Here is a 26,267-nt window from a genome sequence, read left to right as displayed (position 1 = left end):
ACTCGAGACTGGAGCTCAAACAATTTTCTGTTATTTACCAGGAACTGAAATAGCACCTTTTATAATAGCTCCACGACCAGCGCAGACATATTCAAAATGCTTGTATGTCGGCTGTCTGGTTTATTTAGATACTGTAATGTGATTTGTGTGTCTATTCATTCTTGTCTATTCAGTGAGGCAGTGAGTGGAACTTTGAATTTAAATCTGAAGTATCAGACTACATTAAGAAAGAAGGAATAAGGCATTAAATATGAAAGAAACCGAGGTTTGCTGTCAATAACAATACAGGGTTTTTTCATGTCTGTTAAAATTTAGCAATGAGCAATAACAGCTTTGAATGCTTAGATCAATTAAAACTATCACGATGACTTGCCAGATACAGGCAGAAAATTAAACTCCTGGGCCCAGTTTACTCAAAACTATCTCATGTGATTTCAGTAATGGCATTCGACTGATTGCAAAATTAAGGTTTTAAACAAACAAATGTGAAATTTAGTCATTTGTCTTCTGTGTAAACCAAGGTTAAACTAATTTAATGACACAAAACTCTAACTGTATGGGTAGATTCAGGGTGGATTTGGAGTTGTGAAGGGCATAACAGATGGAATTAATTTTAATATGATGATGGACGGGTTAAAAACATTAAATAAATTAAAATTGAGTTTATGAAGTGTGATAATAGAATTCATAGAAATAGTATGAATTATGCAGTTTTATTTTTGTTGAGAAATATGTACATTTGTAGAAACCAAAATATATTGATCGTAAAAAAGACATTTTATTAAAAACAAAAATAAATCAAAAGCTACCAATGTGCAGATGGAGACCTACTTCGCTTCCAAAGCCAATCTGTAGTTTTTCATCCATTCAACCTGGATTTGTCAGAGTGTTGATGTACAAAATGACTTACTATACACAGATACACAAGACTTTTTTGCAGTTTAAGGGAATTTACCAACTGATTTGGTTGCCTGTTTCTCCAAACGTGCCGACCGCCATCTACTGTAGGTAATACACCGACTATGGATAAGTACCTCGTACAACCCCACTTCCAAACATCTGAAATGTCCCTTTAATCAGTGACCACTAAATCCCAAAACATCTGCAACTTTTATAATACATCTCTGGTGCCAAGGTTACTTTGTATGGAGATGTAGACAGCTGGGTGAAGAAAAGGTATTTACCCCATATGGTTGAACAGAAACTGGTTGTGTTTTTTCCTCATGTCACTCGATCAAGTCCCTCTAACTGAACTAATGAATTCAAAACAGAAGCACAGACCCATTTCCTGAAATGTTTTTAAACTAATCTATGTTGCCATAGCACTCTGCTTGACAACCATTTTATGGCGTGAGCCCTTTGTTGCTGAAGAGTCAAGTCCCGTCACCGCACCCGAAGTGTTTGGAAATCCATGTGCAGCCACGTATTTACGGTACGCTTCTCGGATGATGCGGAAGGCTCGTGTGTTGGCGTAAGGTATATCAGTGACCGGGTCTCGGTACAGTGCGGCCTTGTGGGTGACAGGACAAACCTCCTGGACTGGCAGCGGAGGACTCGACTGGTCGATGTGTGGGAATGATGCCTCGAAAGCTTCGTCCTCACTGAATGTTATGTAGGTACGGGAGCACAGGCCTCCGGCAGGCTGCTGGGAAGGTGTGGCGGGATTTTGTGGTGCAGTCTGAGGGACGTCCTGATCCAACCTTTCGAAAATGGAAAAATTACAACCATTATTTTTACACAAATATACTATATGCACTTAGATAAATAATTAAAGTAAATTGAGTTGAAGCGGATTACTTCAAGCTGGCACAAATGTAAACAATGGTGCAATAGCCATTTTTCTGAAGCCAATTACGCCTAGCAGTAGATCATACGTACCCTTCAACATCCACGTTTTCTTCTTTTAGGACTGAGTGAGAGACTAGTGGCATCATGACTGAATGGTAACGGATGGTTGGTCCTTCAAAACGACGCTTCTTATGGACTTGTTTCTTCTTGTCCGCCTCCAGACGTTCATAGTTCTCTACAAACAGAAATTAAAATTAATAAGGGCATCCATATTAAGTGTATTGTCATTAAAAGAAACTTGAGATTTGAGACCATTTGAGAATTTGTTAGCTTTATCAAGTTTTCTTTTATCAAATTGATTTGTGAACAATCTCGCCCCAGATGCCCTTTATTCATATGTCCCAAAAATAAATACCAATATGATAACTACTATGCTTATTTTTTGGAGCGATGCAAAAAACAAAAATCATACTGATGAAATCAGACATATGTTCATGTTAGTCATCCCTGTAACATACTAGTGCATATACTGAAAAGCAAAAGTACATAACATTTGACATTTTGGAACCAAAACTCCACATTTGAGTAACTTGACCAATATGTGCTCACCTAAAGATCGAATGTTGAGCTCAGCTGTTATTTTGGCCTCCGCCAGCAGTTCATCCTGGGTAAGGGGCCGGTCCCGATGAGCACCTCTGCGTCTCCGAGGGGCATCCTGACGCTCTTGCAAGCGCAGATTGGTCTTTCGGGTATGTTCACTGGTGGACTGTCGCACAGACTTCCGAGCTAAAGAATAATTAAAGCATTTGTAATCAAAAAACCCTGAAGAGGCAGAATCCTGTTAAAAGAATTATCCATATATTCAAAAGCTGACCCTCTGATGCAGTTGTGCTGTAATTGTCATGTTCTTATGAGGTGATGGTTTATGTGTGTTAAACAGTTAAGGTGAAGAGTTTTGGATCATTTATGGGGAGGCATCTGAAAACAGTGTGTAGGCATTTGTGGGATGTTCGTAGCAATCTTACTCTCTGCAAAATCTTGAAATTCTTGTGGAATTCTCCTTTTGAGCTCCACTTTAACTTTCTCAGTCTTCTTCAGTTCCTCGGAGGGTCTCTTGGGTTTGGGTTTTGCCACCTTTATTGGTTCCTTGGATTAAACAAAGATAAACGGCCTATTAACTGCACATCTATTGCAATCATGTTTGCACTTCCATGTTCATGTTGTGAATCTGTCACCAAAAATACTCGTAAGTCACAAGAGCAAGTCCTTTTATGCTGCATTGTCATTTAAGAAGGTCTCTCAGATATGAATGTAGACTGATGAAAATTATTGTATTCACTTATTAATGCAGAAACTTGATTCAAAGTCTGATAGCTCCTGAAATGATTGTCACTACCTTATACGCTTTAGTGACCACTCGACATTTCCTCCGAGGTGCATCATCCTCCTTGTCACTGTCTGGCTCGTCCCCCTCATCGATGTCAAAGTCGCTGTCCACCTCATCCTCTGTGTCTGAATGTTCTCCGTGATACTCGTCATCTCCTGATTCCTGAAAGGAAGCAAAAAGGGCATCATTTAGCAAAAAGCAACAACCTTCAGAATCAGAATACACCCTGGAGTTAGTTTGGTGAACCAAATTTCCTCTGTAGTTTTCTGTAAGTTATATTCAGACTATTTTATAAAGTTCAAACAGGTGACGTGTCACCATTTTGAAACTAATTAGGCTAGTGTAGCTGAGGTAAGTTCTGTGATGTGCATGTGTGGTGAGCAAGGCACAATTAAGCTTGGAGATTTAAAGAGGGAGAATCTATCCTGTACAACAAGCAGGTTCATTTTTAATTCAGATACTCACTGACCTTGTGTACAAGAACATAAACTCTGATTGAACTTCATCACATTCACAAACACAAAAGTGGGTAATTTTAAGCTAAATGCTAATCTGCAATAGGTTTTAAAAGAGTCTGGAAAATCTGCATTTTGTCTGAGATTTTCAAAACATGTGACAACTAACAGAGCTCTAACGAAAAGAAAAATAATATTTTCCTAAATACTGTGTGCACAGATAAGACAAACCCTGCAAAGTAATTTAATTACGACATGAAAATCATGACGACATAAACTGTGACGACAAAGACCAACATCGGTCACAACAAGTTGAAAATACTCAAGAGAATTTTAAGTCAAGCTAGCCCTCAAATTTGAGTACGTGCACTGGCATGGTCACACTGCTTTATCAAATTGCCAGCAGAGATGACTGAGGCGTCTCAGGATTTGTTTGTGATTTTTTTTATCTAGCTACTCTTGTCAACCTCAGCTGGGACTAACGTCAGAACTGCCAGAGCAGCAGCTGCCAAATCCCCCTACACAAGTTGGCCCTTGAACCAGCAGCTGCTTGAAGAAAATTACCCCAGACTGTAAATTGAGGATACAACTCAGCCGCATCTTAAAATGTAAGCCTTAAATTAAGTTGCTGCAATATTAAATAATAGCATGTAATGTTCTGACACACAATATAGCCTGAAGCCTTTCCTCTCTTTTTAAGTGTGACGCAGGAAAGGCTGGCACTCTCATCCAGCCTTCACAAATTTGTCAGCTGTTAAGATAGACTGGGCCAGGAAATGTTGGAGTCGTGGTCGCAGTTTCAGATGAATCACATTGGCATGGTGGTTTTGATGATCAGAGCTGCTGCAGATCTTAATTGAAGGCACATTTTGTAGACGCATCCGTTGATGTGTCCTTTCCATGTTGGCGGTTAACATCTATTGCATCTTTGATCTTGTATGCATTTTTCTTCTCTTACTATGGCTTTGAGCACACTTCACAAGCCCTACTAACAGACCTGAGAAACACAAGCTAAAGAGTATTTGTCCCAATCTCCAAAAACTGCAGTATAAGGAGCAATTTCTGAAAAGCCCATGCTGAAGTCCATGATCTTCTTAAATATCGGCTGCGGCATTAACTGCAGGGATGAGGGCATGAACACAGTTAAATCTGCATCACTTCTAATACTGCAGAGACTTTGAAACATGAACATACACTTGGGTGCCAAGTGTCTATTAGGTACCCTTAGCTCGAATATAATAATACAACAGCCCTGCAATAGAGAGGCATTGATTCAACTTTAGTTGAATCAGCAGCACTGTAGTGTGTGCTGCTGTTGAATTGTATTGCGTTATACTGAGATGATTCTATTATTATTTTTTTCCCCATCCCTCAGTGAGAGAAGACTATATGAGACACTTCAATCAAATTAAATTGCTTTACCTATTTACTTCTAAATAATACATTAAACATATTGGCGTATGAAGTCAATTCTATGTTTCTTTTTGTGACTGATAAGTGAAGTGCAAGCAGTTAGTCCATTAATTGACCTGTCTATCAACATAATTGTTTCCTTTTTTGGTGCCTGTCACTAGGACAATCAAAACAGTCCCTTTGGAATATAAAAAATCATGAAAAATGTGAAGGAATGTAGCTAATATTTTGTACATGTATTGTGCAAGACAAGGAATTGTCCTGCATGACCTTTTTGTGGCCTCTGATAACTTATACGATACAACTTTATTGTCAGTTTGCACTGAAATTCATTTTGCATCCATAGGCAGCTCAGTTTGAGAAAAAGTACACATACAATAGACATACTGTTACCATAGACAGACATACAAGTAAGACCCATCAGACAAAAAACAAAACACATCACAATTATTCATACATAACCCATTACAAAACTACCATCTGTCCTCTGGATTTACATGTCTTTAGCAGCACATTAATTATTATTTAGCAACAAGATGGACTGATGGACAAAAGGGTTCTTTAGCCTGATGCAGTTAAATGTAGGGACTCTGAATCGCCTGTTGGAGGGCAGAAGTTGATATTCCCCATTTAAAACATGTAAGGGATCAGAAGAGATGCTGTTGGCAAATCTGAGCATACTCTTGTTGTGAGCTGCTTGAAAGGACGCTGTCACAGGTTGGGCAATGATCTTTGTGCAGATTTTGATTTGGCTATAAAGTTTAGTTTTAAGTTTTACATATATACTACTGAGCCAGGCTGTGCTGCAGTACAACAGGACACTCTGAATCACTGAACTGAAAAATAGAAAAATAATCTGGCTACTGGCTCCAAATGACCTGAGTCTGCGAAGAAAGTAAATGCGCTGCTGTATCTTCTTACAAGTAAATTCAATGTGAGGGGTCCATGATAGGGTGGAGTCTATCATAACTCCCAGGTATGATAGACATTTGTTCATGAAAGAAAAACTCAATTATAGTCTGTTGCAGTCTAATGTGATTCAATATGAGAATGTGTTCCTTTTGGGGTAACGCTATAATGAAAATAGACCGTTAAATTATATCAGCCTGAGTAATTCCACTCTGTAATTGTGTGAAATATATTAATTATTTATTTTTTCTAAATATTTTTATGAGAGCTACAAGTTCTTTTAACATGGTCATGGAGCATATATACTGTATATTTGTATTCTGTGGGGTATCGTTCCTATGCAGAGAGTAGTTTAGTTTATTTATTGACTAAACTGAGGGGCGTTTTATATTTTAATAATTTATTGTGTTGAGTTGAATGTGCTACTTATTTTGTACTGTAATTACCTTGTGCCCTTTCTACCTTTTTTCTTTTCTTAAAGCTGACTTCAATTCAATTCAATTCAATTCAATTCAATTCAATTCACTTTATTTGTCCCGAGGAGCAATTGTAGAGGCTCGTAGAGTAGTACTGGTAGTACTAGTAGTACTAGTAGTAGTACTAGTAGTAGTTCTATGAGTAGTACTAGTAGTAGGACTAGTAGTACTAGTAGTAGGACTAGTAGTACTAGTAGTAGTGCTAGTAGTACTAGTAGTAGTGCTAGTAGTAGTTCTATGAGTAGTACTAGTAGTAGTACTAGTAGTAGTGCTAGGAGTAGTACTAGTAGTAGTTCTATGAGTAGTACTAGTAGTAGTACTAGTAGTAGTGCTAGTAGTAGTTCTAGGAGTAGTACTAGTAGTAGTTCTATGAGTAGTACTAGTAGTAGGACTAGTAGTACTAGTAGTAGTGCTAGTAGTAGTGCTAGTAGTACTAGTAGTAGTGCTAGTAGTAGTTCTAGGAGTAGTACTAGTAGTAGGACTAGTAGTACTAGTAGTAGTGCTAGTAGTACTAGTAGTAGTGCTAGTAGTAGTTCTAGGAGTAGTACTAGGAGTAGGACTAGTAGTAGTGCTAGTAGTAGTTCTAGGAGTAGTACTAGTAGTAGGACTAGTAGTACTAGTAGTAGTGCTAGTAGTACTAGTAGTAGTGCTAGTAGTAGTTCTAGGAGTAGTACTAGGAGTAGGACTAGTAGTACTAGTAGTAGTGCTAGTAGTAGTTCTAGGAGTAGTACTAGTAGTAGGACTAGTAGTACTAGTAGTAGTGCTAGTAGTACTAGTAGTAGTGCTAGTAGTAGTTCTAGGAGTAGTACTAGTAGTAGGACTAGTAGTACTAGTAGTAGTGCTAGTAGTACTAGTAGTAGTGCTAGTAGTAGTTCTAGGAGTAGGACTAGGAGTAGGACTAGTAGTACTAGTAGTAGTACTAGTAGTAGTTCTAGGATTAGTACTAGGAGTAGGACTAGTATTACTAGTAGTAGTACTAGGAGTAGTTCTAGGAGTAGTACTAGTAGTAGGACTAGTAGTAGTTCTAGGAGTAGTACTAGGAGTAGGACTAGTAGTACTAGTAGTAGTACTAGTAGAAGTACTAGTAGACTTGGTGTAAACTGCTCAGAATTCCAATGTACTTATAGATGCAAATGGTAAATAAAACTCTTGAATCTTAATGTTATTGGAGCAGCTATCAAGCAGCTAGCTGGAGCAGCACAATGATACCGTATATTGTTCATTGTGTATCTGTCAGTGTGGTTTACTCACATCGTTGAAGCCTCCATACGTGGTTTTGTAGAATTCATCCTCTTCTTCAGCATCCAGTAGCTTTGACATGCGGTTTCCCGCAGTCTTCCTGGGTTCCCGGTCCACTGCCAGAGTCATGATGGCTGGAATAATCTCTACACAACGCTAACTAATGTTTGGGTCTCTAGCTAGCTAGCTTAGTGTTCGTGTTGTGCTAACTAACGTATATATTATATACTAACTAAACTGTCTCAAGTTGTTTTAAGGGACCTCTTTTACCTCGTCGTTACTTACTGCGCTTACTGCATTAACGTTATCTGTTTGTATCCATATTTATTTAAGTTATAAATATGCTTTGAGTTAAAGCTAAGTACGCAGCTAACCGCTAAGCTAAGACTAGCCGCTGCCTTCTTGTTGCTAAGCAATACATCCGGAGCAGTTGGTGTACTTCCGGGTTACGGTCTGCAGTAAAAAGTTGTTTTCAAAATAAAAATACTCTCAACTTAAAAAATTATAATATTTTGACTTGATAAACAGACAGTCTGTACACAAGTTTGTATACAATTTGCCTTTTTTTTCTTCTTTTTTTTTCTAACTTATCACGTTATTACTTCATAGACTAAGCTGCTGGAGTTACCCTGCATTATACTGATTCTTGACAGTCTCTTCTGCACTATATTCACTTTTTAATAGTCGTGTATCACAGCTGTTACCCTGCACTATATTCAGCTTTAACAGTTTTCTTAATTTCCTTGTATTTTTATATCTGGTATTTTTTTTGTACATTGCACTACTAACTGTTTTACTGCCTTTTTACTAACATGTTTTGCACTATGGAACTGTGATGCTGGAAACTTGAATTTCCCTCGGGATCAATAAAGTTACTATCTATCTATCTATCTATCTATCTATCTATCTATCTATCTATCTATCTATCTACTTCTGAATCACGTGGCTGGTACATTTCAATATCATCATCATTATTACTACTCAGGTGTAATTCATACTGTGTAATATTTTCAGGTGGAATTTCATTTCATTCTCACTGTGCAATATCATTTTCCACTTTTGCAATTTTGTTAATAGTCTGTTTATTGTCAATGCTGTATATACTGCTTCTATTTTTATACTTCCTTCTATTTAAATAGTTCATATTTTGTTACACTTTGTTTAGCTCTTTTTTTTTTACTGTGTTAGCTGATGCATCTTGTTTTTTGCACTATCCCCTTTGCTGCTGTACACTGCAAATTTCCCCACTGCGGGACTAATAAAGGAATATCTTATCTTATCTTATTTAGAATGGCAGCCACACAATGTTTGACTGTCATGAAACCAGTGGAGAGCTTGTGTATTGCCATGGCAACAACATCATTTGGATGAACTTCCTTGTGGCATGTTGTGATTAGAGCAATGTGCATTTTCCGTGAAGGTGATATTGAAACAACAAAGCATCTCTTTTTTTGTTTCATGCTCTCATACCCAGTTTTTCTGTAAACAATTCATGGAAAGTAGCAAAACCACAGCAATGCCTATACTATTGATCATTATAGTATTATTTTTGGTGTCTTATTAGAGGACAATACATATGATCTAATGGTCATTGTTTTACAAATTTTAGCCAAATTCTTTATTCATAAGGGAAAATGTATAAAGACCCAACCCATCTTCACATGCTACTATAATGGCACTCAACTCTATGTTAAGTATATAACAGTAATAATTAGGTAATTTAGAAATGTCTTATTCAGTGTTCGGTTGTACTTAACTTTCTGTAGTCATATTATTTCTGTATATGAATCTTGTCTCTGGGTGGAGACTTCAAATAAGCCCAGTGGGTTTTTTGCCTCTTCCTGCACTGTATATTATTTATTTTTTTGTTATGTTTGTGTCTTAATTTGTGCAAAATAAACAAATAATTCCCTGAAATTAATTAAATCCAAATATGCCAAAGATCTCTATATTACTAGAAAATGATCCAACCAATGGAATGTCTTTGTAACTAACTCAATTTTTTAATTGATTAATTTATGATTTATTTATGTTATGGTTATTTAATGCTTAATTTTGCTTAATGTATTTTTTTTTTTTTAATATAATTTTTGTATTGTCTGTGTAAATGTTTTATGTCTCATGTGGTGTCTGTTCAGTCTAGAGGATGAACATGTTAGAATTGTAATGATTACCTTGTCAATCAACTTGTTTCAACGTTACAAAGATACATACTGTTCTTTGTTTGCTCACTGCACACCATTACACTATACTTAACTTAAATACCCCTTTGTTTGTGCTTGTGTAACAGTAGCTATTAAATATTTTATCTGTGTCTCAAGCATTCACGAAGCAAACACAATACTTACTGCATCTGATGATTCGTATGTACATTTTGGACCCAGAACCACAAATAAGCACACCAGAAAAAACAAAGTGACATTTTTGAAAGCACAATCATTTTATTTTTTGCTACTTTTAGAAAGCAAACTCATGAAGTCCTTTATTTGGGGAAGAAAAACACATTCCACACATCCATTAAACAATGAGTACAGCAGTAAATGTGACAATATTGGAATACTATCCAAATATAAGAAATGGCATGCTGTACAGATGCAAGTATTTTGTACATTAACCTTAATATAAGGTTAACATTCCTGTTATATATTTAAGTTATCTCTATCTATCTACTATTTGAGGTCAATTATTTCAATTAAAAATTCTATTTCGTCTGTTCTTTGGAAACCAAAGAACAAAACAAACAAGTTGTTAAATTGCTTCTATATATAAACATCAAGGAAGGCAATATAAGCAAAACTAACTTAACTGAATAATTTACATCTCTACATACAACATGCATTATACTAATTAAATATTTCTTACTTTGGTTGCTTTACATTCAGGCTTTGTTATAGCCTAGTGGAGTTACCGTCTCATTAAGAGACAGACGATGATGTCCACCTCTAGGTTAGATGTTCTTAAAGTCTAATGTTCAGAAGGTTTTATACCAGCACAATTTACTGTATGTCCTGTCTTTTTCACTTTTGCACAACATAGGCATTAACATGCTTATATTTAAATAAATTAATCAACAGTCAGTATCTGTTGGACACAAGTTTACTGTATATGCTCTAAAATTAAATTAATTCTGTCTAATAATGGAAATTATAATAAAAGTTTTACATTTGGATGTAGCAAGTTATATCAAGTGAAAATAGGCTTTTTACTTATTGACTCATATTAGTTTCATGGTGTACCTGCTTGTCTCCATATGGTTGCCTTTCCCTCCGTTACTACTTGACAAGGCGCTTCTTGGAACATACGCTATTGTGGCAGTGTGCTTTAATTGTCCTTTACTCTTACTCCAGAAGAACATGAAGATGAAACATACGCTCACAGAGCTGAAAAATGAAAGTAACCCAATGGTCGCAGCTACCAGTAACGTCTTGACATCGAATTGGATGTTCTGATTTCCATTCACACCTGGAGAGGCGGACGGGAAGGCAAACCAACCGTTCAGAAGAAAGGGGTTTTTAGAAGATGGTGAAAAAGCTCGGACATGAAGGCTGACGGGCAGGCTGGCGTTTCCTGCCGCGTTAGACGCCACACATAGATAAGCGCCACTGTCTTGAGGTTGAGCGTAGCGAACCTCCAGCGAGCCATTAGAGAGAGCTTGTATTCTACCAAAGGGTGATAGAAGTTTTAGCTGTGGGCTTATCCATGTGACAGATGGTGGAGGATCACCTTCTGCATTGCAATGAACAACCACTGTGTGTCCCTGATCTACTCTCACTTCTTGAGGTTTGTTGTTCAGTATACGAGCCTGCCGACATGTGAGCAGGCCCGGGAGCTCAGCTTTAGTAAAATCTACCGGCAACTGGACTGAGGTGGTGCAAGTCGGTGGAATTCCACCAAAGTCCAGATATAGTCTCCTTCGCACCACCCACAGCAGACGACAGTCGCATGTTAATGGGTTGTTATCAAGTCCCAGAGTTCTTAGGGTGTGAACTGAATGGAAAGCTCCTACCTCGAGTGTGGTGAGAAGGTTTCTAGACACATTCAGCAATTTGAAACGCGCCAAGCCCCTGAATGCTCCGATTTCAATATGTAGCAACGATCCCCCCACCAGGTGGAGCTCTTGGAGCCGGAGCAAGTCTCCAAACAGGTTCCCACGAATGTCGGTGATTGGGTTAAAAGAAAGGTCAAGGTATACAAGATACACAAGATGATGCAAAGGGATGTAGGGGACAGCACTGAGGTTACAGTGTCTAATGGTTAAGGATGTAAGATTTAGGCCAAAGAGGCTGTTTCCTGACAGGCTCTCCAGCCAGCGGCAATGAGTGATGACAAGTTCCCCGAGACGCTCTAGATGACGGAAAGAGTAGTTTGGCAGGGTGGTGAGGCCCAGTCGGTGAAAATGAAGACTCCTAAGCCGGCCGAGCTGTGTGAGCGCCTCTGTTGGCACAGCAGTGAGGTTGCAGCCGTCGAGGCGCAGCTCTTGCAGACTGGTTAAGCCAGTGAAAGCTTGATGAGAAATATAAACTAAGTCATTATCTGCTGCTTTGATAAACTGCAGCGCAGTTAAGTCACGGAAAGTAAAATCTAGAAAAACAAGGATCTCATTGCTGCTTATGTCCAGTAACTTCAGTTTTGTCAAACCGGCAAACACTCCGACAGGAATAATCTTCAGGTGGTTGCAAGCGAGACGCAGAGTTGTCAGACTTTGCAAGCCGAGAAATGCTTCCACTTCAATTGTCGCCATTATATTGTCACTCAAATCCAAGTCTGAAAGTTGTGTCAAAGTCGGGAACTGCTGCCGCACCAGAGTCTTGATTTTATTGTGCGTTAAGTTTAGTAGTTTGGTGTTTTGTGGGAGACCGCCGGGCACTGTGGTGAGTTGGCCATCGGAGCAGTTCACCTCCAGCAACACGGTGGTGCAGCGGCAGGACTGTGGACACGGCCGGCGTGTTTCAGATGATAATGCCACCCCCACTGTCAACAGGTAGAGAGCTCCCCAGCACAGCCATTGGTGGACGGCAATCCCCTCAAACATCTGGTGGCCTGCCTGCATGTGAGAGAGAGAGAGAGAGAGAGACACAGCTGAGAGAAGAGTGAGGAAGTGATATTTACTAATCACATCAGTAAAAATGGGGGAAATATGACTTTCTGAATACAAGAAGGCTGATAGTGGTGAGGTGTGGCTGAGTGCATTCATCTGTTCTTTAAAACTGAAAATAATTGTCTTATTTTGTTCTCATCTCTTGGATAACAGGAGGATGATTTTCATAACCAGACAGTTGCCGGTGGACGGTCCTGTCTTTGTAGATTTAACAAATGCTAAAGATGGGGGGAAAAAGACAAAAAGCAAAGGAAGATGTGGTCAAATGTTGCCAGATGTTGATGCTGAATCATCTTTGTCAAACTATAAGTGTCAGTGAAGACAACTGAGTAGAAGTGTTGCTGGGTCTTTGTGGTAATCACATTCAGGTGCTCTTTGGATCCTTCAGGTGTACTTATACAATCTTGTGAAGGGCTTATTGCATGGGTGGAATATGATCTCAAAAAAGTACGAAATGCAAATAATCCAAGGCACACTGTAGAGTTTGAACAGTTCCGTTCTCCATTATTGAAAACATCATCTCTCTCTGGGCACAGTATGTGAGAGGAACACATAATCCTTGGCATTTATTACATTCAACATTTTATATTTAGTTTATGTAGATACTATGGTTACTGTGAAAGCAGATTGAAGGCTGAAAAGACAACTTTTTGACATTTGTGGGCATGTTTTTTGCAATTTGAAGAGACTTGTAGAATCTATTTAACAGGATTATAATGTGCAAAAATGTAGCATTACTCATAGCTAATGTGGATTTGTTTCAATTGTATTACCCCATCATCTGTAGGCGGTTGCCACTATAGATTATAAAAAGCATTGCTTAATCCACCACTAGGGGGCGGCAAAAGCAAAACTATATTTCTGTACAGTATGTCCAGGTTCAATGGTTTTATAACACTGCTTGAAGATTACCTGTAAGTGGTAAAAATACCCAGTTAGAGTCAAATTGCTATCAGTAATCACATAAAAACTTTAAAAAAACAGTTCATGAACGAATTTATATTGATATGTCATATGAACATCATTGCTGTTAACATTGAAACAAGAATATTACGTAGCACACTAACTGTAAACCTGTATAAATGACTAAGGGATCAGCTCATCAAAAAATGTGTGACTTGCTGAAACGTGTTTAAATTGCCAAGAGAGTGCTGGGAAAGAAAAGTGTGATGCCACCCTCAGATCTCCTCACATGTTGTTGTGCTGAACGATGCAACACTATAGAACATGTGAGCAGACTCAGCAGAGGGACCGAGAGAGAAAGACTACAGTAGGACAGATTTCACTAACATTTGCGACAATGTTTGCAGAAGGAGCTGTGTCTCTAAATGTAAAAAAAAAAAAAAGATTTTTAAAAGTGAATTTGGTGTTTCTTTGCAGACTGATTCCTCTTTGATCAACTTTGACATATTCAATGCTTGTATTTTAAAGAGTTCCTAAATTATTTTACATTTGAATCACTGGATTATTTAAACCTTGAAAACTCCACCTAGAAAGTCTAATATCCAACAGAGTGAATCAGGGAGAAAGCCATCTCTTACTGTGTTTAAGATCATATCTTTAAAGTGGTAATTTGATCTGGACACAGTCATGGGTATGGAGTTGGGGAATACTGTATAGTGTGACTGCTGGTGATGACAGCAGCTCCCCAGAGCAGTGAGTGATGGAGGCTGACTCCTCCTGAACTCCACTGAGAGCGTACACGCTAGAGAGTGAAAGCAGTGTACAAAGGTGAAATCACAGTTATTTACTGGGGTCTGACAGCTTCAAGAGCTCAAATACAGTGCATGGTTTTATAAAAGGCACAGAATTATAGTGATCTTGTGGAAAAAAGCAAAAGAAAATCAAGTATTGTGACTCACCGTCTCTTCAGTTCCGAGGGCTTGTCATTGTGATAGCTCCATTATAACAATTTTGTGGGAAAAGAGCAGATTTGCAAGTGGGGGTTTTTCTTCTGAAATTGTCTCTGGATAAATTGTCGAAGGGAAGAGAATTCAAAGAGTACAGTACATCTTCTGTTGCTCAGAAATACATCCAAATGAAACCTGCAATGTGAGAGAAACAGACAGACATATCATCAACAAGAAAGCTTCATCCTCCCATTCTGAAATATTCAGCTCCGGAGGAAGCGTGTTGCTGCAGCTCGGTTTCCCTGTTGCTTCACTGTCCTCATGGCAACAAGAACCTGGCTCTGGACGCGCGGGCGCTTGATGCATGCTGGGGGATTATATACACTAGCTCCTGGACTCCATCCAGCACATTGCATTGGATGACAGGAGGCAGGCTCACAGGTCAGCCAAATGTAGAGATTTAGGTGCAAACACCAGATGGGATTGAATTTGGGCACTGACACGTAGGAATAAAGGAATATCTTTTCAGCTCTCTGGTCTGTTGATGAAGACATATCAATTGTTTGGAGGGTAGCGTTAGAAACAATTAAAACAATTTCTCCCACCTGTAAGATGTTTGCATCTTGTTAGTATTTAGAGCTTTAAGATTTAGTATTACGCTGCAAAAACTCCACCTTAACTACTCTTTTAGTACAAAACTGAGCCCTAACATAATTCTGTTATGTCTTAAATTATTGAGACTAATTTAAAAAAAAAAAAAAACTTACGACATAGATAGTTTTTGTAGCATACAATAGTGAATGGTGTATTCTTGATGGTGTAGTGTGCTCCAGTCACTCTAGTCTGTGAGTAATAAACAGGCCATAGTTTCTCTTTATATAATATTATTTAAAGGTGCTAATTGCGAGATTGGGAGCATTTCTATTGCCTCCGCACGGCTCTCAACATGACGACGGCTGAGCTGCGAGAGTGACTTCATTCTCTGCTCAGGTAGACATTACTCCTCTATATCTTTACATAGCAAATAGGTAGTTTGCTGCTATATTCATGCTCTGAATATCGTACGTACCGTCTACGTATCGTAGAGAACCTTTAATGAATGCCAATATGGCAACTCACCCATCTCCTCTCTTTTGGTGTTCACATCAGACTCTCAGTTCTGCTTGTTCACTGTGAAACTAAAGTGGGAAATAAAAATGTCTTATTAGACATAAAAAGGGATTAAGACAATAAATGAAAGAAACACAAGGAAATACAAATAGACACAAACATTTAATGTCAGATAAAACATTAGAACATAAATTACACACCATAAATGAGCGAGGTGAACTTAAGTATTAAGGATGTAGTAGGTACAGTAAGGTTACCGTAGTATTAGTTTGATTGAGGATATGAGGAAGTACATTAAAGGTCTTATTGATAACATTTTTATGTAGTAAAATATAAAAAAAAAAAATACATCCACAGAGCTTTTAAAAAGATACAAATAAAAATATGGCTTTTCCTAGAACAATATCTTTTAAAAAACGTTGACGGGTCCAAAATGAATGTTTTGTTTATCTCTGTGGAAGATATCTGATGTTTGGTTCCCACTTCTAACAAGGCTTGTGAGCCAAAAGTTAAACAAAGTTGGTATCACTTGTCTGAGTCTCATTACACTCGACAATAAAATATGCAGGTTGAGCAACAAAATGGCAACCACTTGTTGTGAAGTAAATGCAATGGAACGGGGGAGGAAGAGTGCGTCATCTAGTGGCTGAATGTTATCAACAGCACCTTTAAGTCTGTGAATGTGTTTCTGCAAGTCTGACATGAAAACTAATAGCTGTTTGGAGTCACAGAAAATCTCAAGGTCATTTTAAACCGCACTTGAAGGGTTAGATTTCACAACAACTGATGTCACCTACAAGGTCCAACAATTGTTCCACATACTCGCTACTGATGAATGATCAGAGTACAATCCATGCAAATACAGTATATGAATCCTTGTGTTTTTCAGTGGTCCCATTTGTCGTGATCCATTCTCTTACAATTACATAAAAGCTGACTCAATTCACAATTAGTATTATAATCAATACGTCACGTCTCCATAATAAGAGGTGGGCAGTAACATGCATTTAAAATTGCCAACTCTGGTTTGTTTTTTCTCCTTTCCCCCTGTGACTGAATTATCTCTCATCTCAGCCCACATCTCTAAAAGACCTGAATAATTGACTGTGGGCCTCATAAATATTATGGGTGTAAATTCATGTGTGCATTTTATACATTTGTGATTTAGCTGCTCACTACACCCACACGGCTCCCCTTGTTAATTTGTTTCATTAGCAACTATTCAGAAAAGAGACAATCAGAATTGCCTGCCTCTCTGCTCAGCTGCAGGATTTTGAGGTGTGTGGACACAAAAGGTGCATGATCACCACAGAAGAAGAGCTGCTGCTGCTGAGTCAGGAACTTACCATCTGGTACCTTCGGGGAACCTGTGTTCATCAGCGAATCTCCTTCCAACCCCGGAAGAGAAAATCAGTGACGAACGCCAAATACAACCTCGGCCAAATCAAAGCTCCTAATTGCATAATATCCTGCTGTATTTTTATCATCATTTTTGCTTCGTCATTGCTGCTCCCTGTAGTGGTGACTGCTGTGATGTCTTAATTCTCCTTTTTTTTTATTAGATGGAGTACAGTAGAGAGCTGAAAGATAAAGAGGGGAGGGTGAGATGAGGGATGATTTGCAACAAAGGTCCTCAGTCAAATTTTATCCAGAGACATTGCAAATTACACGGTCACCATCTGCATGGAATAGTTTGACATTTTTGGGGAATACGCATATTTGCTTTCTTGCAGATTTACATCAGAAGATTGCTACCACACCATGAAGCTACAGCCAGCAACCAGTTAGCTTAGCTTAGCATAAAGACAGAGGGAAACAGAGGGAAATAGCTAGCCTGGCTCCGTCAGGTAACAAAACCTGCCTACCAGCACCCTTAAAGGTCCCATATTGTAAAAAGAGATTTTCATGTCTTTTATATTATAAAGCAGGTTTAAGTGCTATATAAATACTGTTAAACTATCAAAGCAATCAATATACGGAGAAATACACACAGCCCGTATTCAGAAATTTCTGCGTTTGAAACAAGCCGTTAGGATTTCTGTCCATTTGTGATGTCACAAATATACAATATTTAGATCATCACATGATTTTAAACGTCAACATTCTAAATGTGTCCCAGTTTATTTCTTGTTGCAGTGTATGTGAATAACATCAGCTGACAGGAAGTAAACATGGACCCAAACTGTTGCCTAGCAACGGAATTCCGTTGAAATGCACTAAAACGGAGTGTTTCAGACAGAGGGTAAATACAGGCATATTCAGGCAGACAGTAAGAGGAAAATAAAGTGGTTTTTTTAACATTACAGCATGTGAACATGTTCTAGTAGAAATACAAAATACAAGTATGAACCTGAAAATGAGCATGATATGGGACCTTTAAAGCTCACTGACTAACTCACTATATCTCATTTGTTTAATCTGTACAAAAAACAAAGTATAAAACCAACACATTGTGGTTCAACGTGGGTTATATGCCAGACTATTTCTTGGCTGGGTGCAGTGACTTCCTGATGTCACTGCTGGTTGCCAAGGCAACCTTAAAGTGATGACAAAATACTGCTCTGGGCCAAGAAATATGCTGCGTTCCATTTACCTCGGAAATCGGAGCTTGGAATGACGTCACACCCGAGTTGACCGCGTTACATACAACAAGTCGGAAAACTTAATGGAGTTTCCCCCAGCCAGGTTAGCTATTGTTAGCAGTAACAGTTGAAAACAACACATAACGTTGGTATTTTGCGCATATAAACTCCGTAGCAACATGTCCACAGATAGAAGTTGGACAGTACTGTGTGTACGACTGATTTAATGAGACACAAATAGGACAGAAGTGCTAATAAACGATATTACTACAGCTTGTTTTTATCAAACTCTCATGAATAAAGTAAATAAGCAAATTTCCCAAAATGTTGAAACATTCCTTTAAATCCCTAGGACACCTGGGTGTGCAAGGTTTGCCAGTTATGTAATTATTTACATATTGTAAATAATAATAATAACCTAATATCTAATAATATAATTTGCAAGAACTTGCATGTAATAGGACTGCAGCAATTTGCAAACAAAAAAGTAAATGTAAATAGATAAAACAGAATTATTTCTGATATTAATAGAATGCATTTAGTATTGTCTTTTTGTTGTTGTTGTTGTTGTTTATTTGTTTGCTTTACAGTATGTGTTAACATATGTACTGTACATATAGAAACAGCTGTAAATATGAAGCACTGGGGAGGAGGTTCACACTAAAGATGTAAACTGACTTTGTTTTTTACACTCAAAACTTCACACGACAACTTCTCACAACAGCAGGAATTCACAATAATCCACAAAATATAGCAGCACGTTAGTCAAGAGAACACAAGAGGTTAAACCACTCCATGTCCATTTATAAATCCAGTATGTTCGAATGTGTATAGCCTTGATGGTGTGAAGATTCGTGTCCTCAGAAAGTTCAAACTAATTGCAGTTCTCATAACAAACTCAGTCTGACACTATTAGAAATTCGCTTCATTAGCAGTAAATGTGAATTCTTGTTTTTGCCAAATAGCAAGGGTTACCCCATGTTGTCAAAGTCAAAAATAATTCAGTGTGTTGTTGAAGTGATTTAATACTGAACTAGAAAATGTTGATAGATGGTCTTTTCTGTCAATTTATCACAGTTTAATGATCACAAATAATCTGTAGGATTTTCCAAATCATTTCCATCCACAGGGTTTTTTCTTATGTACTTTCCTCCACAAGCAGTTTCATTTACATGTATTTCAATCATGTCACTTCCCGCTCTGCTACTAGAAGGGTATTTTGGCCACTGCAGCTGCTTGTAAATTGGTTTCACATGACGAGCTAGAGAGCAGACGCACTGAAAAGCGAAGATAAAAAAAACTATACTTCCTCTTTTGAGTGTGAAGGTTCTCTGGGTCCGTTAGAAACGGTTGCACTTTCTTGCCAGGACAAAATAAACCTGCTCAATCTTCTGCAACAAGGTAAATGCTAACTCTCCTGAGTAATTCATTTAGATTGGCTGAGTAAAAACCAAAAGCTAATGTCTATATGTGGAATAAACAGGTCATAAGAGGGTAGAAACGATTTGATAAAGCGGCTCAGAGATTGCAGGTTTGAACTTCTCCTCTTTGAGGTGAAGAAATCTTTTTTAAACGACTGCAATGCTAGAAAACAGCCTCCTTCATTTCCTGCTTTCACATCAAAGTTTTACACGCCTCAAATTGCTGTTTTGTCCAGTTTGTACAGTCAAAAACTTAAATATTTTCAGTTTATCACATAAGACAAAAAAACGAAAGTGTATTCATCTACTAATCGTTTCAGTTCCAGGAGGAATTACATAAACTGGGACATATCTGCTCATAAAATGTGACTAGATTTGTTTTTTCTTCTTCAGGATGCACGTTTTGTGTTCCGTGTTGCTTTTGACCTTTCCGGTCCTCGGCCACGCTGCGTCTGCCTTAAATGAAGTGTGGGAAGACTGGCAGATCAAACATCACAAGGTTTATGATAATCAGGTAGGATTGTGAAAACCTTAATTTCTCTCTCTGTTGTCGTCATACACACACACAGATGTGTACACATATGGCTTTAGATCGTTCAGTCCGGGTTTTTGTTTCAGACTGAGGTCGATTTCAGGAGAGCAGTGTGGGAGAAGAACATGCAGCTGGTGTTGAGACACAACCAGGAGGCCTCAGCAGGAAAACACAGCTTCACAATGGGACTCAATCATCTGTCTGACATGGTAAGAATCTGCTCCAAAGCAACTGTTTGCATTTCCGGTCTCCTGCTCAGAAAACAGGTTGGTTGTGTAAACTTTTTAGCTTTCAGATCCCTAACGAGACGGACATGTCTTAAATCTTAGTCGGTTTGTAATTCGTCAGTAACATTTAAATGTCTTTAACAGGGTTGTATTAAAGCATGAATGTAGGTTTAGACATGCAAATAATTGTTTTTTTTTGACAGTATCTTGATGGAGATAAATCCAAAGCTAATTACCAAAAATATGTTGTCGCTCATTCAACTACTTATTTGCTCGCATCATATGACAGATAATTAATTATGATTAATAATAACTCAGGGAGGTTCTTCTGCTGTTGCTTGGCTGTGGGTTGCAGTGGACTGTTTTCAGGCTATTAAATAGGGGTTATCAGTCGCTATAAGCCCCATAGATGTGGGTCAATAGGGGCCTACTACACCCACTGGCAGGTTTTATCATCTATTCATATGGTAGATCACTGAAAGAAGGTATAAAAGAACATGACAGTGACCTCTAGCGATCGTAGTAATAATGACAGGAGCAGAAGTGGAAGTCAGGCACTGTAGTTTAGACAGTGTGAAACTCCATAAGGGATGGAGGTTGGGGAAGATGGATGAGACACAAAACACAGGGTTTTCACCCAGGAGAGAAGTTGTAGTGTTGTTGCCTAAACCTAAAGGAGGAGACCGGAGTTCACATCCCGTGTTTGTAACATGGTGTTTTTCGCTAAACTTAACTGTTTTGTTTTTGCCTAAACCTAGATAAGTTGTAGTTTTGTTGCCTAAACCTAAAGAAGTTGTAGTTTTATTGCCCTTTATAGCAGCGGTATTGTATCCATCCCATGACTTATAACTCACGAAAGTAGCCTTATGCTGACAATAAAAGATCCCTAATGTGAAAATACAGTACCAAAGTGGAGCACTCAGACATTGTTGACCATGTCACTATTTAAGACAGAAATGTATCTGAGAGATCTCTCGTGGATACAAAATGATGTCACTGAACATTATGTCACTGAACTGGCTTCTCTCCCTCCCAGGACCATATGCTTGACATTATAACCTAGTTATAGTGCATTCACACTCATTGACCTCTGCTGGTGCAAGACGGATGACCAATACTGTTAATCTGGATTTAAACCTTCACCCTCCGTGGCTTAAATTAAACCTTAACCTACAGAGCAGCTCTCATCCTCCTTAATGCAATCTGATTAATTTAATCCAGTATGGCTGTGCCAATCTGGACAATCAGGACTATTGTGATGTAGAGTACATCTGGGAAGGCTAATAAAGTTACATAAAAGGTATATGAACATGCAAACTAGTATCTAGTGTGGTGCAAAGGTTGTGTCTTTTTGTTGTGCCACTGTTTTTGATTTGATCTATAAAACAAAGTCGAGAGTCAAATTTGACACCAACACAGCAGGACTGTACAGCAAAAAAAGGGGGAAGAAGTGAGATGCTGGACCTGATGTGGCGTTATAATGAATAAAATAAAAGTGATGTTAGATTTGTGGTCTATTTTGTTCTCTTTCTTCGAAAGGCAGAAGTTTAAACTTAATAAGATTCAGAGGAACTTGTGGTTAATTTTATGATTGCTTGCTTCTGTATGAGGGACACCATGTGCAAAATAAAACCTTTGTCTAAACCTATTACTGGGAGGGTGGAGGAACCTTCATTGTATATGCTAGTAGGGCTGTTTCACTGCACTTTGAGAGGACCTTTTAGAAGAGGAGTGTCCTTAAACTGCTGTAAATACACAATATTGCAATTTTAAATGTGTTCAAAGTTCGCAATAGCACTGCTGTGAAGACGTCATCACTAAACTTTAACATTATAATATTTCCTTCATGTGTAGTTCATATATTTACCTCTTTTCTGTTAAGACAGCTGAGGAAATCAATGAGAAGCTGAACGGCCTGAAGCTGGAGGACCCTATTAATTTCAGAAACAGCACTTTTAAGGAAGCAAGTGGCTTATTGACTCCTCAGAGTGTAGACTGGAGGAAGAGTGGCCTGGTCAGTCCAGTCCGAAACCAGGTAAGCAACGATTTGAGATCAGCTAGTTTAGTCGATTAGTTGACTAGTCGGTTGTTTTGGTCTTTGTTGACTAAGATTTCTTTAGTTGATTAGTCATTTTTATACTTTTTTTCATGCTGAATGACTTATTTCCAAGAAACTTATGATCACATATCGGGTAAACACAAGATTTGTAGTGTTAGTCGACTAAGACATTCTTTGGTTGAGGACAGCCTTAATAAATAACCTATGGTAATAAACATAATTTCTCTATTTCAAGGGTCTGTGTGGGTCCTGCTGGGCCTTCAGCTCTATGGGAGCTCTTGAGGGCCAGATGAAGAAGCGAACAGGTGTCCTCGTTCCCCTGAGCCCACAGAACCTGGTGGACTGCAGCACCGAGGATGGAAATCTCGGCTGCAGAGGAGGATACATCTCAAAAGCCATCCGCTACGTCATCCGCAACCAAGGCGTCGACTCAGAGAGCTTTTACCCCTACGAACACAAGGTCGGTTCATTATTGATCTGGCTTAAAATGTGCTTAAAATGTTTTTTTTGTTTCTTGTTTGCTTGCTTCTTTCTTTCCTTCCTTCCTTTCTTGTTTCTTTCTGTCTTTATTTCACTTATTACAGTGTGGATGTTCAGTATTTTCAAAATATCTGATACACAACTTTAAGACATAGCATCATGCCATGTGTCATTTCCTAAATACTTTAATGACTTAATGAGCTGGAATTGTGTTTAAACAAGTAAAACAGCTCTTTTTTTTAGTGATAAGAGAATTTAATTTGCATATTAATATTCACACATATGCAGTGCGCTTGCATGAATATTGTGCATAATCGTGTTTTTTTTAAGACAAAAAAGCAGGCATAATATTTACCAGTTTGATTAAATAGTGATACATAATATATTTTGTAACTCATTTCTATTTGTAGGACAGGAAATGTCGGTATTCTGTGGCGGGAAAGGCCGGCTACTGCTCTGATTTACACATCCTCCCACGAGGAGATGAGAAGACTCTGCAGACTGTAGTGGCATCAGTGGGGCCGGTCGCTGTGGCCGTGAACGCCATGCTGCGATCGTTTCATTTCTACAAAGGAGGTGAGGTCCTTTAATGCGAGGAAGAGGTGAACTGATGAGTGATGGGTTAGTAGTACTGTAGCTCTGAGTCACACCTGAGAAAACTATACACGTTGGTTGTTGTAGTGAATGAAGGCAGGTGCATGACCTTTCTTTGTGTATTCAATGGATGACATGACATTAAGCAGAATATTATATTTTATATTGGTTGCCAAAAATAGTTCAGGCTTTACAGACATTTTCTGTTCTGTTTATCTTATAGTGAACTTTTAAAAAAATTCTGTTTTGCAAAAATGTCAACTGCTATTTAGGGAAAATCCAATGCTTAAAGATGTATTAGTTTAGTTTAGTTTATTAGTTTATTATATCGTGGAAAATCCCAATTAATTGACTGTAGCAATAACAGTAAAAAGGGCAGCTTTAGCCAACATGGCTAATATCCAGCTGTAGTCCCCGGCCTGATGACAATAGGCACCCTAAAAAGAACAATACATTACAGCACATTGATTAAAAGGAAAGAGTTAAGACAGAGAAGAAACAAGATAGATCAATAAAGATAAAAGAGAACAGTAAAACATCAGTACAATCATGCAGAGACAGCACATATAATCAAAACATACAATAAACATCAGTACAATCCCATTCAGAGATGCAGACAGACAGCAGGTATAGACAATAATGAGTTTCTATTGCTTCAATATTAGGGTATTGCAAGATATGTAGACTTTAATCTAGTAAACTGTCATATATATATATAAAGAACACGCCACCATATGCATAAAATCTGAATTAGGCTTTTATGCAATCTGGACAGTGGCATCTGCATTTGCATCTATCACAGTCCCTGTAACATCCAACATCATAGCACTACTTTGAGAGGGCACATACACTGACGGGGTGCATCTCTTTGTAAATGAAATAAAGTAGTGACTGAGTTTATCAATTTATAATTAATAGTTTACATGCAAAGATTCAGTGTTTTTGAGAATCATTGCCATATCCAACGTGTATTGAAGGCTCCACTCTGCAGTTAAACATGGTTTGTTCAGCTAAAATATTGTCACTACAGCACAGGAATTGTTCACAAAACTAGATTTTTGACTAGAATTTTAATGTCATAAACTCTCCAAGGAATGACAGATTCAAGGTTGAACTATTGTGGGGCGTGCTAAAAGCTCACATTTGTGATATTTGTGTTTATTCAGAGTGTACAAAATACACTTTTCAAAGATTTCTACAAGGCCTTCCACACTTCTGTCTTTACATAAATGTGTGCACCATTAAATAAATTATTGATTGCACTTTTAAATCTAATTGGATTAGATCTTTAGAGGGGAACAAGGGCAGCTTTGTGTGGCACTTACATCACGATTTACTAATCACTTATCTAATAGACCGGAAGCTGTCAGGAGTGATAAACAATAATGAGAAAAGGAGTGATTTTACAGCATGAACTCTCAGTTAAATTAGTTTAGTAGATAGTAGAGCTTCTAAATAATGCGATGAAATGGTTAGCATTCCCAAAATCCCAATTTAGATAATAACTACACACAAGGGATGAATGATTTCTAACTTAAGTGTCAGATATTAGCAGTAGTACTGTAGAAGCAGTGTAGGGGGTTTCTGCACGACTTCATCTACTTCCAGGGTGCATAGAAAAGAAGATATTATATTATTAATCTTATGCATCTTTCAGGTTTATACAACGTACCAAACTGCGACCCAAAGTTCATAAATCATGCTGTCCTGGTTGTGGGCTACGGCACAGACGCAGGACAAGACTTCTGGCTCGTGAAAAACAGGTGAGTTTGACTTTTCTGGCCACAAAGTTTTACAGGAGTTCACCTGTAAAACATGTGTTTACCCCACATGTGAAAAGAAATGTATGACCGGTGTTAAATATTAAATGTGAGTGGTTTTGTGATTTCAGTTGGGGAACTGCATGGGGAGAAGAAGGCTTCATTCGAATTGCCAGAAACAAGAATAATCTCTGTGGCATTGCCAGTTTTGCAGTCTACCCTACGCTGTGAAAATGTGACCCATGAATCACTTGAATCATCCTAGTAGAATTTAGTTTACTTTAATATCAGAGACCAGATTAACACTGAAACTGTAGATGTTGTCCTGGAAGTCAAAAACACTGCCAAAAGTAAATTTTGCTAAATTACTGTATCTGCTTTGGTGGCCTCTCTCATTGATATATATATATATATATTTTTATAAATACTTACTTATACATTTCTGAGTTTCAATAAGCTCTCGCCTTTCAATCTGTGTCTTTTTGGGGGGGGAGGGGGGAAATCTCTTTATTTAATCAATTTGATGTATTTATTTAAATGTTAATATTTAAATGTTGGCTTTGCTTTTGGTGTGTTACAGTGTACTTTTATGTATTTAATAAAACTCTTTATCAAACTTGTTTTTTTATCACCTTGTTCAACCATTTTACTACTTTATTTTTATTGATATGTTCTGTGATGTTATGTTTATACAGTTACCTTATTTTTTACTTTATTTTAATGCTTTTATTGTCTTGTGAAGCACTTGGGAATATCTGCTTTGAAAAGTGCTATAAATACATTTTTATTATTATTATTATTATTATTATTATTATTATTTATGATAATGGAAGAAACATACAAAGATATCAAATATCTCTTATCTGCCCACATGGGAATGATATATT

At 37.9% G+C, this 26,267-nt stretch overlaps 4 protein-coding genes across 7 annotated transcripts in view; 2 read left to right on the top strand and 2 right to left on the bottom strand.

Moving 5' to 3' along the window:
- Window positions 1-26,267, top strand: part of LOC141754781 (type-4 ice-structuring protein LS-12-like) — a 409,136-nt gene that overhangs the window by 328,372 nt on the left and 54,497 nt on the right. The gene's annotated exons all lie outside the window — the stretch shown is intronic.
- On the bottom strand, window positions 695-8,090 carry vps72a (vacuolar protein sorting 72 homolog a). Its single transcript, XM_074613577.1, has 6 exons — window positions 7,680-8,090; window positions 3,185-3,337; window positions 2,814-2,934; window positions 2,398-2,574; window positions 1,879-2,023; window positions 695-1,700 (listed from the first exon to the last, which is right to left on the bottom strand). Exons 1-6 carry the CDS (start codon window positions 7,794-7,796, stop codon window positions 1,310-1,312), a joined length of 1,104 nt encoding a protein of 367 aa, XP_074469678.1. The 5' UTR covers window positions 7,797-8,090; the 3' UTR covers window positions 695-1,309.
- On the bottom strand, window positions 10,095-14,966 carry LOC141754678 (leucine-rich repeat and immunoglobulin-like domain-containing nogo receptor-interacting protein 1). Its single transcript, XM_074613922.1, has 2 exons — window positions 14,628-14,966; window positions 10,095-12,707 (listed from the first exon to the last, which is right to left on the bottom strand). The coding sequence occupies exon 2, from the start codon at window positions 12,697-12,699 to the stop codon at window positions 10,882-10,884; it is 1,818 nt and encodes a 605-aa protein (XP_074470023.1). The 5' UTR covers window positions 12,700-12,707; window positions 14,628-14,966; the 3' UTR covers window positions 10,095-10,881.
- Window positions 19,550-25,996, top strand: ctss1 (cathepsin S, ortholog 1). 3 transcript variants are annotated; one of them, XM_074614053.1, is made up of 8 exons: window positions 19,550-19,708; window positions 20,122-20,242; window positions 20,347-20,469; window positions 22,370-22,522; window positions 22,782-23,006; window positions 23,437-23,602; window positions 25,278-25,383; window positions 25,512-25,996. In XM_074614053.1, exons 2-8 carry the CDS (start codon window positions 20,123-20,125, stop codon window positions 25,609-25,611), a joined length of 993 nt encoding a protein of 330 aa, XP_074470154.1. In that variant the 5' UTR covers window positions 19,550-19,708; window position 20,122; the 3' UTR covers window positions 25,612-25,996. The 3 variants fall into 3 exon arrangements, with proteins under 3 accessions (XP_074470154.1, XP_074470153.1, XP_074470155.1); XM_074614052.1 differs by having other exon boundaries at window positions 19,555-19,708; window positions 20,102-20,242; XM_074614054.1 differs by lacking the exon at window positions 19,550-19,708 and adding an exon at window positions 19,787-19,994 and having other exon boundaries at window positions 20,102-20,242.

Source organism: Sebastes fasciatus, chromosome 17 (assembly GCF_043250625.1).
Source record: "Sebastes fasciatus isolate fSebFas1 chromosome 17, fSebFas1.pri, whole genome shotgun sequence".
NCBI lineage: Eukaryota > Metazoa > Chordata > Actinopteri > Perciformes > Sebastidae > Sebastes > Sebastes fasciatus.
This window is presented reverse-complemented; position numbering and strand designations above follow the sequence as displayed.